Source organism: Conger conger, chromosome 6 (assembly GCF_963514075.1).
Source record: "Conger conger chromosome 6, fConCon1.1, whole genome shotgun sequence".
NCBI lineage: Eukaryota > Metazoa > Chordata > Actinopteri > Anguilliformes > Congridae > Conger > Conger conger.
This window is the reverse complement of record NC_083765.1, coordinates 26,359,150-26,371,758: the sequence shown is the minus strand read 5'-3', so window position 1 is coordinate 26,371,758 and position 12,609 is coordinate 26,359,150. Positions and strand designations below refer to the sequence as shown.

Below are 12,609 nucleotides of genomic sequence, written 5' to 3'. Positions count from 1 at the left end.
GCCGCCCACTAATTTCTGATCGCACATCCTTACAACAATGCAAATGCAGTTAAAAATACAAATGCACAGGTCAAGCATAATGAATGTAGCGGAAACACTGCCTCATTGTGCTGCCAATTAGTAGAATTGGGTGTGACTAATGAGGGTCAAAATGGAAACCTACAGGTAGATCTTCAAAAACAGGGCTTTGCAGCCCTGGTCTACAGAGTCTGAGTGCCTCGGCAGAGGGACGCGTATGTCACCTGCTCAGGTGTGAGAGGAGCACTGCCCCAAGCCTGTAGGGAGGCGGGGATACCCCCAGTCTCAGCCTTCAGCTCCTCCTCTTCCTCCTGCTGCCGCTCCTCCGCCTGCTCACTGCTGCAGCTACTCAGTGCCCGCCTCTCTGCTCTTAACAGGCCTATCGGTGAGCAGGGATAAGCAGCACAACCACAGAGCACCATTAAAACCCGCTCCACACAGGCTCCACCTTGCCTTCATTGGCACACAGGACACAGTGTCATTGAGCTCTTACATAGCACCGCCCAGTACTTTGACTGCAGCAATCTGCACAACCAAGCTAAAACAATACAAGATTTATGTGAAACACCAGAAATACCTTCAGCCATTTCAGCTACAAAATGTCAATGAGTGAGTTAGGTCCACCAGGTGCTTCATGTCTAAAAAGTGGCCCTGAAAATCTTTGGAAAATGATAATTCCAAACTAGACTGGGATAATCACAAATCACAGTTTCATACCATATGAATTAAGTCTTCTGAAGCAGAAGAGCTTAAGTTTCACCACTACATGACTAAAACACCCTGGTGTTCCTGGGCCATCCTGAAGCTGGCTTGCTTCTCTCAAACATCTCCTTATTGTTGAAACATGGAGGCTGTCCCTCTGTCCCCTGCCCCTCCGACACCTCACCAGCTTTGCTGTGCTCACCTGCGTCTCTGTCACCATGGTGCTGAGCTGCTGTCTCTTTGGCCTCGTCTTTGTCCTACAGTACAGGAAGTCCCAGGGTAAGATTCAGCTGACTCATGTACAGAAATAACATCCTGTATTGGTATTTTGGATCGGGGGGGACACATCTGAAGGCAACCGCTTTTTCTGCCCTTGTCGTACAGAGATGTTCTTGCAGCCGATGGCTCATATTTTAAACAGCGATAGCTACGGTAGACTACTTGCACTGTTACTTACTTTATCTTCATCACTAAACACAGCAGAAACGGACTCTTCGCCATCAACAGTTTTCCTCTCCTGTAAGAGAGGATGAGCACCGCATCTGTTATTTGTGTTTTTTTATCCAGTTGTGTATTAACCGTTCAACCATTCATACATAGCAAGAGACAAGCCACAGACACACCTCAGAGTGAGCGTGTTTCAGGGCTGGGGTTTCGGGCTTCCTGGCAGCTCTCTCCTGCATGAGGCTGAAGAAGGCCAGCTCGTTGAACAGGATCTCCGAGATCATCACCAGCAGGTCCTCTCCGCACTCCTTCAGCATCCTACCCATCATCCTGCTCAGGTTCTCCTGCAGCCAAACAGCACAGTACAGCTAAAGGCCTGCTTTCTGTACAGCACAGCCACACAGCACAGTACAGCTAAAGGCCTGCTTTCCACAACTGTGTACCACTGTTCACCGCGTCCACAGCGAGTTATGTTTTCCAGTAGTAATAATGTTAGCACCAGTGTAGAAATAATGGTAGCACTAGCAATAAAGATACAAAAACTCGATGTCTCAAACTACCTATTTCCACGGTCAGAAACATTATTAGAAAATGGAAGATAAATGAAACCGTTGAAGTTAAGGCAAGGTCCAGGAAGACCAAGAACGATTTCAGATAGAATGGCTCGAGACCTGGTGAGAAATGCTCAGAAGAACCCACACATCACTGCAAAAAAAAATAAAAAATAAAAAAAAGAGTAGCAAACACAGGTCTAGCTGTTCACAAGACAACAATACAACATACTTTAATAGACCCACATGGCAGAGTTGCCAGAAAGAATAACCAACACAAAATTAAGCATTTGAAGTATGCAAAAGAAAACATTGAGAAGCCTGAAGCCTTTTAGAACAATGTGCTTTGGACTGACGAAACCAAAATTGAACACCACCAAAGAAGGCATCTTTTGCAGAAATAAGGATGAATCCTTTGTAGAGAAGAACACCTTGCCAACTGTGAAGCATGGAGGTGGATCTATTATGCTTTGGGGTTGTGAGGCAGCTGGGGGCACAGGAAATATTGTTCGAGTGGATTGGAAGGAAGAATGGATTCCACTAAATAAATAACTTCTAGAGGCTAATGTTCAAAGGTCAGTCCAGACATTGAAGCTGAAGAGAGTTTGGGTATTCCAGCAAGACAATGATCCAATGCATACCTCAAAATCAACCATGAAGTACCTCCAGGAAAGACTGATTTTGGAATGGCCACCACAGTCCCCAGTGTTGAATATTATTGAAAATCTGTGGAAAGATCTCAAACATGCCGTACATGCAAGGAAGCCAAAGAATATTTCTGAGCTGAGGTGTTCTGCCAGGAAGAATGGGGAAAAATTCAAGAAGCAAGAATTGAAAGACTCTTAGCTGGCTACAGGAAGCGTTTACAAGTGGTTATAGTTGCCCAAGGAGGAGTTACAAAGTACTGACAGGGTTTCCAAACGTTTGGATTTTGAAACTTAAATGTAAAAGTAATCTTGCTTTAAAATTTGAAGAAATGTGTCATGTTTAACAGAGTACCATTTAGAGGTCAGGTTCGCTTCTGTTCACCAAGATATTAATTGTAAAAGGCTTTTTGACCAGGGGTGCCCAAATATCAGTGGTAGCAACAGTCGCAATAACGGAAGCACTAGTAGCACTAGCACAGTAGCAAACTGGTAGCATAACTAGTACCTGTAGTAGTGGCATGAATGAGCATGAAGGTGCACAGAGGGACTGACCTTCAGGATACGGCCCAGCTGTCGGTGGAGGAAGCGGAGGAACTCCCTGCTCTCATTGGCCCGCTGCAGCAGCGACAGCACCATGCTCCGGACTGAGCCCAGGAGCTGCGGGGAGCACACCTCCTCCATGTGCTCCTGCAGGAGGAGAACCCAAAACCACTGCGTCACAAACAGCTGGCAAGGCACACCTGGTGTACCTGTTATCAGTCTTGTATGCGTCAATCTCACCACAGGGGTGCAGAGAGCTCAAATCTGAGGTAAGTAATAGGATTACAAGTACTTTCTGTACAAAAATGACACATTGACACATACATTTTGTTTTGAAGAATGAGTGACTGAAGTGTATGCAACAGGAAAGGACACACTGATGTAGTTTGAAGAATATAATGCGCACATATTTAATAACGTCTCAGCCTGCTGCTGGAATTTTGACACCCAGTGCTGGAAGTGGATACTAAAATTATTAAATTGCGCTAGTGTGAAAGACAAAGCACCATGGAGGCTAGATTAAACTCGCACATTTTTTCTGCTGCTATTCCATTAGAATTTAAATGAACTGAAGAAATTGTTTAAGGGTTTCAGTATCGGGATCTTGCTTGGAATACAAATAGAACAGAACCTGAAGTGTGTAATTCTGTTCACCCATGCTTTCTCAAGTTTCAAAAGAAGTGGTCACACAATAAGGTTAATAAATTGGTATTAACAAATGTAGTTGTTAATGAGTTAATTATGGACAAATACATGAGTTAGGCATGCAATTAATGATATGTTGTAAGTGTATAAAAGTGTATATAAGTGTAAACCCAGTGCTTCCGGGTCAGTTTCCCCCACCTTTAGGAACGGTATAACCTCAGTCATGATGGCTTTGATCTGCCTGTCCAGCTGCTCGGTGTCGACCTGTGGACACTGGGCATCCCCTGACGCATATCCAAAACAGGTGGACCCATCACCAGCACCTTCAAAAGCCAAAAGGAGACACTGCACAGTGATATCTATATTCTTCTGTAATTCAGGGATTTGATTCTTCCGTCTTTTTCAGACACAAATCCACAACCCTTTTTAGTTTTCTTTTTTTGTCATGCAACGAAGACTTGCCACTCTGAAATATATTCACCACTCCCCCATCTTTTTTCTGCCTTTTTTTTTTTGCTGGGCCGATCACATCCCTGGTAATTACAGTTCTAGAATGTTCCTCTTCAATGAGGAACACTGTAGCATGGTTAAGGTAAATGACTGGGACCCACAAGGTTGGTGGTTCAATTCCCAGTGTAGCCACAATAAGATCCGCACAGCCGTTGAGCCCTCGAGCAAGGCCCTTAACCCTGCATTGCTCCAGGGGAGGATTATCTCCTGCTTAGTCTAATCAACTGTAAGTCGCTTTGGATAAATGAATCAGCCAAATGACATGTAATGTAATGTAATGTACATGTCTGTCAGGCATGTCATGGCTGTCTGTGCTTGTGCTTAAGCTGAAAGCATATCGGAGCGAGAGAGAACCCCAATCACAGGTACTTGTGTAGGAGGGTACGGCACCTTCGTGCACCCCTGGCGCGGTGTCTTCCCCACTGCCCTGCTGGCTCTCCCTCATCCTCGCCAGCGCCCGATCCAGGTGGATTACAGTGTCCCCTGCAGGGGAAGGAGGGACATGCATGTAAAACGCTGAGCGGCGAGGTGGGGGGGGGGGGGTCAATGTGAGAGCTTTTTTCAGACCCTCCACCTATGAGCTCACCCAAATCGTCGTTGGCAAAGGGCTCCTGGTTGGAGGAGGTGGAGTGGGCGCTCTCGTTGCCCCCGCCATCTCTGCTGCTCTGCCTTCTGACGGGGTTCAGGTTGTTCCTAGCGGTCTTCTCACAAACATCCTGAAAACAACACGGCTCAACGTGTGAGAACAGATCTGAGCACAGAGAGCGTTCCCTGGTAAGACTGTGTTTAAGGTTGTGGTGTTTTTAGGCGTGCTTAAAAGGCTGCAGCTCACCGTGTCGCTGGTGGCCCTGCTGGTTGGCTCGCTGGGCGTGAGCTCAGAGTTGGAGGCGGTGGCCCAGGCCAGGGGACCCAGAGGGTGAGGCAACCCACTGGCCGTGTCCCTGTCAGTCAGGTGCCTGGTGACCACGTCCTGCAGTCCCCAGAGGGAGGGAGGGGCACGGGTTAAACCGCTGCCTCCAAAACACGCACAGCTCACACAAGTGTTAATTCCACAATCACTTAAACACCTACTTACTACGTAAACACCAAGTTAGCTCACCATGTTCCGAACAATGCAACTTTCATGACTAATAACTAAAAAATTGCTTCCAGATCAGCTTTGGTTTGTGTGTGTAAAGTATAATTTTTCTGTTTTCATAAAGGCTTATATGGCTTCCGAACACAGGGATGTTGTGCAGTTTTGTGATTCTCTATAATTATCGGTCCAATTCATACCAATCAGCGTGTTTTAGTGCGCAAGTCAAAACCATAACCATAAACCGCATTCCGCAGGAGAAAAAACTACCATTGAACGGACATTAATTTCTGATGGACGCGGCCGCTTCCCCATGTTCTGTTCGGAACACAGTGAGTTTACGTTACATCCTCTGCCTCCGACACTCTGATCCCATCCCAACTAGGAACATTTGAAATGTGTGAACCTCTGTCTAAATGGCTCCCTCTATTGATTTGATTATTTTGCATAATGAAAGAGCCACAGAGCAGGAGTTAACGCTCCCACACAGCCAGTCACAAACGTGCCTGCAGAGAGTAGAGGGCCCGCTGACGCAGGTAATCACTGTTCAGCAGCTGGAGCTCGTGGAAGAGCTCGATGAGGAAATGCGGTCTGGATTCGTTCTGGGAGATGAGGGAAGCCACTTCTGCATATATGGTCTCTCGCAAGGCCTCGAACAGGGAGAAGTCACTGCTGGCATCTGCCAAAACAAAGCATAACTAATGCACTTTCCCACCTGAACATAACCAACACAAAACATACCTAATGCACTTTCCCACCTGAACATAGCCAACACAAAGTATACAAAGCACTGTCTCACCTGAAAAGCCAATTTAGTGCATGTAAAAAAGAAAAGCCCCCACCCCCAGAATGAGCATGCATATAAAAAAAATCCAATAGGATAATAAACACGCAAGCACTTTTCAATAATTTAGTATCCGGTTTTATTATTTTCCAGAAAAGGTCATTTAAAAAATAGCTAAACTAGAAAACTAGTAGAGAGCAGCCTTTCCTATGAAAGAATTCCAATCCTGTTCTTTGAATGGAAGATGGCGGTAAGATCAGCATGATCCAGTGCCCTGTTTTTCCCCACAGCATCATGATAGGAGTTTTACTTAAGGGAATTATCTGAGCCTTGTTAGCATTCACAATCAAAAGTTGTTTCCTGAAACTGAATACTGCAACCAGTTCTGCAAGCACATTCCATGTAGTGCATTACTGTACAGCGGCGCTTTCTTTCCTGGAGCCAGCAATGGTGGGGGAATCTTTTATTTTTTATTCATTTTTTACAGTATTACTTGTCTTTATTCATTTTATTTATTTGGCATCTCCATCCCACCCAAATCTGAGATGTCCAGTACGTTAACTATGAACAAGCATGCTCATATCGGTCTCCTGCTGCTGGCTTGGGAGAGTAACGTCAACTCGCGGTTCTCCAACGACAAAGCAAGAGCGCCGCTTTTACCAAGAGAGCTTTTTAAAGTGGGAATATTTCTGCAATGCCCAATTCTCCCAAATGAGACAGTATGTGCTACCTATACACTCACAGAGCACTTTATCAGGAACACCTGTACACCAACTTATTCATGCGATTATCTAACCAGCCAATCATGTGGCAGCAGTGCAATGCTTAGTCATGTAGATACGTGTCAGGACCTTCAGTTAAATGTTCACATCAACCATCAGAATTGGGGAAAAAAAATTTGATCTCAGTGATTGACCATGGCATGATGGCCGGTGCCAGATGGGCTAGTTTGAGTATTTCTGTAATTGCCATCTCCTGGGATTTTCACACACTGTAGCTTGTCTGTAGATTTTACTCAGAATAGTACAAAAAACAAAAAACATCCAGTGAGCTGCTGTTCTGCGGACAGAAACGTCTAGTTGATGAGAGGGGACAATGGAAAATTACCAGACTGGTTCGAGCTGACAAAGGCTACAGTAACTCAAATAACCACTCTACAATTGTGGTGAGCACAAAAGCATCTCTGAATGCACAACATGTTGAACCTTGAGGTGAATCGGCTACAACAGCAGAAGACCACGTCAGGTTCCACTATTTCTGCTCAAGCATATAGATATGGTCGAGTCATAATTTGGTGCCAACCTGCTTTGTATCAACAGTCCATACTGCTGGCGGTGGTGTAATGGTGTGGGGAATGTTTTCTTGGCAAACTTTCTGCAGAAATTGCAGGGTGCAGTCATGTCAACATGGAACAGAATCTCAAAGGAATGTTTTCAACATCTTGTGGAATCCATGCCACAAAGAATTTAGGCTGTTTTGAGAGCAAAGAGAGGCCCTACCCAGTATTAGAATAGTCTTCCTAATAAAGTGGTCAGTGAGTGTATACACAGTACAAACAAAAGTCTTAAACAGGTAATAGGTCCCAGCCTCACAGGACAATACTGCAGTACAGAGTTTAGGGAACTAGACTTGCGGGTTCCTATCCTAATTGGAGTTCATTATAAGGTCCTTCACCTGCATCATTTCGCTGCAACATTTCAGCGAGCCCGTTCACCATTGGCAGAAATGAGTTCAGAATGTGCTCTCACTTGCGCTAAGGTTAGCATGAGGAACTCAGACTGTTAGTAAGGCCGAGGAGGTCTGAGGAGGCAAGTTGACCCACTAAAAAGCCCAGTGACAAGAGAGGCGCTACAGTGGTTTCTGATTGGCTGCAGAGATGTGGTGGGTAGGTCTTTACCTGCTGCTTCAGTGCATGTGTTTCTGCTAGAGTGGAGTGGTGCGCTCCAAGCCAACGCTGTGAGGAATCGGACAAATAAGGGTGACAACAAAACCCAACCAAAACCATGGATGAAAAAAATTAAATAAAAATCAAACTGTGTAGGGGACATGCTCTCTCCTCCACTAGGCCTCCAGCTAAAATTCCTTTTGGCAGCGAAGTGATTTTGTTATATTTTACTGTTAAATACCAGCTTAAGTTTACAATCCTGTGCCTTATTAACCCCACTGATACAAATGAATAAAAAATGAAAATAAAAACTGAATCTTTACAAGAAAGGTAAAAATAAAATAAAAACAGGCGAGTGACGCAGTGAAATAGATTTTAGTCTGTGCTGGATGCGCTGCGGAGGTGAATATCAGCCTGTGCTGGATGCGCTGCGGAGGTGAATATCAGCCTGTGCTGGATGCGCTGCGGAGGTGAATATTAGCCTGTGCTGGATGCGCTGCGGGGGTGAATATTAGCCTGTGCTAAATGAAGCGGAGTTTGGGCTCACCTGAGGATGGCTCATGGGCGTGTCTCACTTTGACCTTGCTGTCCAGTTTCTCCTGGGTCAGTCTGTCTAGCAGACGCTTCTGTTCCCTCTGCTTGGTGCGCAGAGGGCGGTCCTGATACTCGCTGGCGCTGGACACGCTGTCTGTCCCCTGGCCTGAGGGACCAGGCCCGCAATCTGCTGTAAGGTCCCCTGTGCACCAACACCCAGTTTAACACATACCCATCTGCTCAACACACGCCACAGTGCAACACATCCCTTTATACTGCCCCAGTTTACTACAAGTGTATATCTGTATGTTGACCCATTTGTAAAAGCCACTGCTCTTTGCACTGACCAAGTTTAACACAGACATCCCTTTACACTGACCCAATTTAAACAGACTGCCTTTCACCATCTGAGACTGGAAAAAATGCTGGCTTATCCTTACTGATGGTGGATGAACTTCAACCACATTCAGAGGGGCATCTGCTGCATTATAGAGAGCGCAGTCACATTGGTTGGCTTGGGCTCGCTAACTTCTGATTTTGGTATAGCTACATTCACCATTTCTGTGTTATGGATACTTTAGTCAGCTAGTGGGCCAAATAGATTATATAATCAGCAAAGGTTTTTATTTTTCATGCCAATGACTTTGCTTAATTGGCCAATTACTTGAATTATGTATAGGCCCATATACGTACATACTGTAGGCTACATATCTGCATCTACACTTTTATCCAGAACGACATACAGTGGGCCTATATGAATGATATCATAGCAATATACACTTTAATGCAGGACCTATCAATTAATCACTTTAAAAATTGTGCCAAGTACCAACAATTTGTGGACAAGCTGAGTGATACAAGATATGTGGTGCCAAATATGACACATGGGCATGTTGGAAAAGTATGCGTTAGAAAAGAGTAAAATAATTATATAACTTAAATATGCAAAATTTCCGAAATTGCGAACAAGGTATTTTTTTGTGATTAATATTGATATGTAATGCTTGTTCATTTGTGCTTGTGTACATACGTAAATAAAACGCATGCGTTTGGTATGCGTGTACATACTAAAAACACAGACCTGCGTTTCGGGCGTGTCCCTTGCTCCTCTTCCTCTTGGTGGTGGGGGTCTTGTCTCGTGTAGCCAGGCTGGCCTGGGCCGAGGCCTTCCTGCCGCACCGGAAGGTTCTGGTGATGGTGGTCGGGTCGATGGGGTCCGGCAGGCTGCTCAGACTCTCCAGGGACTCCGGGTGGAACAGCCGGGTCCTGCCGCTGCGGGGCAGGGGGGAGGGCGACCCCTCGTCCTCCCGGTCAGGAGTCCTGTGCAGGACGGGGGGCTGCTCCCCCCTCACGGCTCGGGCTGCGTTAGGCCGCCCCGCGCCTGCCTGCACCCCTCCCTCTCCCTCTTTCTGTGTCCTGATGTTCACACACACACAGACACACACTGAATAATATTACATATACAGGGCTCTACAGTGCCCCCATTTTAGGCCCATTGACTGAAAATGGATGCATGCCAACTGAAAAAAAAAAAAAAAAAAAAAAAAAAAACTACCATTTGCGGGTCCCTAAATTTTTCACGTTAGTGTAAGTGTAGAGCCCTGCATATACTCGTTTGCATTGTCCCCTCAGCAAGGCAACATTATCAGTCCCTTAGAAGTGAACTCCAAAGCAAAATGAACAAGATACAGTGCAACAGAAATAATATAGTCCCCTCCAAATGTATTGGAACAGCAAGGTCAAATCCTTTGTTTGTGATGTCACTGACTGATGTTTTGGGGTTTTTCTTCACAAAACAAAAACAATCTCCACAGGGCAGGGGTGAAGGTATCTCAATCAACCGTCTGAAGAAGACTTAGAGAACGGCAATACAGAGGCTATACCACAAGATGTAAACCACTCATCAGTAGTAAGAATCGGAAGGCAAGATTACGAAGTACAGAGATGAGCCACAAAAGTTCTGGAACAAAGTTTTATGGACAGCTGAGACCAAGATTAACCTCTGCCAAAGTGATGGAAAGGCCAAACTGTGGAGAAAGAAGGGATCGGCTCATGATCCAAAACATACAAGCTCATCTGTGAAGCACATTGGAGGAAGTGTCATGGCTTGGGCTTGCATGGCTGCTTCTGGAGTTGGCTCACTAATCTTTATTGAAGATTCAAGAATGCAACAGTTTGGTGATGTCAATGGGACAGGTTTGATGCAGTTATTGCAAGCAAGGGACATGCTACCAAATATTAAGTGTTAATTACTTAATCTCCGTTCCACCACTTTTTGTGGTGGTCTAATACCAAAGGTGCTGTGTTCCAAGTAGTTTAACACATCTAGGTATAATAACCAGGAAATAAAAGCTGAAATTCGGAACTCTGATCTCGTGTTCTTTTTATCTGAACCCCAAATGTATTCAGTGTACTGCAAAAACAAAAGGAATTGGGCTTGCTGTTCCAATACTTTTGGAGGGGACTGTATAATAGAGCGAGAAAGACCGAGCACTAAAAATAACAGAAATAATCAGCAGGTCATATTCCACATAAAAGATCAAGGTGGTGTTCCACATGCATCCTTTTATTTGTTATTTTAAGATGAACCCAAGTGATCTACTTGTGATGTTCCACTTTTACACAGCAGCCGAGGGTTTTAGAATGTGCCCCTCCCTGACAGTCCAAAAGTCACCCACTTACAAGACTTAAAACATTACTAGAGGAGTGAAGACAACGAATGGGACTCGGGAGCTGTAGATCAGTTTTTTTATAGAGAATCTGTGGGTGGAAGCATGGCCAGGTACAGGTAGGCGGGAGTTACCGTTTGTCAGCTGCACCGGCAGCGGTCCGTTCCTGGGGGGGTGGAGGAGGGGGAGGGGGCTGGGGGAAGCTCATGTACTCCGTCCTCGCTGAAGAGTTGTGGTCCATCTGCTGTTGGGCACCGGGCTGGGGGACTGCAGTCTGCCCAAAATCAGGAGCGAACATGGGGCTAAACCCCAGCCCTGACCGCCAAGAGGGAGAAAGGAGAATCACCATACTGCGCTCCATCCACAAGATGGACATTCAGCACCCATCGTATCCCGAGAGGCAACATGGCCGCCTCAACAGGGTACCTCACATTTACTTTATACAGCGCTGCATGGTTCAATATTAGTTTATTTATCAAGCCGTATATGGTCATTGCAATAATTCAACGACGCCATCGCATATCTTCCTCATATGGTGCGGCCCTAAGCCACACACCCTAACCGGAGCACCGAATGCGAGGCAGCTGGTCTCCTGCTGGGCCCGTACCGGTGGGGACGGGAGAGAATCCGGCCAGTCCGGGCAGGCCCATGGGGAAGGGCGGGACGAACGCTCCGGGGGAGGCAGGGCGGGCGCTCTGCTGTCCGGGCTGGGCCTGCTGCTGCTGGAGGAGCAGCTCGTTCAGCAGCTGCTTCAACCTGTAAACGTTTCAGATCCGTTAGCGCGCGTCGTGGCCAAAGCCACCTGCCTGGAGGGGCCGCTTCTGCTTCGGTATTTACCTCTGTACGTTGTTCTGTTGCCACGCCAACTGTGTGTAGCACTGGTTGAGCTGGTGCATGACCAGGTGCACCTGCGGAGAGCCCACGTTGCTGGGGATCACGCTGTACGGAGTGGAGAGGAGAGACTGCAGCAAACAGGACAGAGACTAGAGAGAGAGAGAGAGAGAGAAGGGGAGAGAGAGACTCAGTTATGAAACCCCATGCATGAGGGCAAACAGTGCCCAGTAACACTGGTAGTTATGACGCCTGCACACCTGCTGGTCGTGCAGGAGAGTCTGGCACATGGAGGTGCTGAACTGCAGCTGTTTGTGCAGCTGGGTCACCTGATCCTGCCAGTGCTGCTGCACCTCCGGAGGGGAGCGTGCCCAGGCCCAGTGCATGTTCTCCTGCCTCCGCCCCCCGGCTCCGCCCTGCTGCCTGCCCCGCCCGCTGGAGGCGGGGCCCGCCGCAGCGCCAGCTGGGTACGGGTTTGAGGCCTTCGGACCACTGGGACAAGAGCAGAGAGGCACCGTTTAGACCTGCTTGCATACAGCAATAAAAGTCATTCACTGAGAGCCATTTAAATGCAGCGTATGTTACACACTGGAGAATGAGAAATATGCCAACTGAAGCCTGAAATCCTCTTCACGTTGAAAATATTTAAAGTGGAAATTGTTCATTTGTATCCTCAAAAAAGGATGTTTAATTAAAACAGAGTGAAGCCTCTGCATTGAGCCAATTCCTCAACAGCAGGAAGAAACTCCCCGCCCCACACCCCACACCCCACAC

At 46.6% G+C, this 12,609-nt stretch overlaps 1 protein-coding gene across 6 annotated transcripts in view; it reads right to left on the bottom strand.

Annotated features, from left to right (window-relative positions):
- The window catches only part of pcm1 (pericentriolar material 1), a 29,999-nt gene that overhangs the window by 3,829 nt on the left and 13,561 nt on the right, over positions 1–12,609 (bottom strand). For 4 of the 6 annotated variants that reach the window (XM_061244875.1, XM_061244878.1, XM_061244879.1 and 1 more), the window contains 17 exons: positions 12,096–12,327; positions 11,842–11,987; positions 11,612–11,760; positions 11,139–11,319; positions 9,417–9,751; positions 8,349–8,537; positions 7,814–7,870; positions 5,639–5,811; positions 4,890–5,027; positions 4,644–4,773; positions 4,448–4,540; positions 3,746–3,870; positions 2,915–3,049; positions 1,344–1,508; positions 1,178–1,237; positions 923–977; positions 243–397 (listed from right to left, as the gene is read on the bottom strand). In XM_061244875.1, the coding sequence (XP_061100859.1) occupies positions 243–397; positions 923–977; positions 1,178–1,237; positions 1,344–1,508; positions 2,915–3,049; positions 3,746–3,870; positions 4,448–4,540; positions 4,644–4,773; positions 4,890–5,027; positions 5,639–5,811; positions 7,814–7,870; positions 8,349–8,537; positions 9,417–9,751; positions 11,139–11,319; positions 11,612–11,760; positions 11,842–11,987; positions 12,096–12,327 (2,518 nt within the window). Of the gene's footprint in view, positions 1–242; positions 398–922; positions 978–1,177; positions 1,238–1,343; positions 1,509–2,356; positions 2,442–2,914; positions 3,050–3,745; positions 3,871–4,447; positions 4,541–4,643; positions 4,774–4,889; positions 5,028–5,638; positions 5,812–7,813; positions 7,871–8,348; positions 8,538–9,416; positions 9,752–11,138; positions 11,320–11,611; positions 11,761–11,841; positions 11,988–12,095; positions 12,328–12,609 lie in introns of those variants that run through there. The other 2 variants (XM_061244877.1, XM_061244880.1) reach the window with 2 other exon arrangements.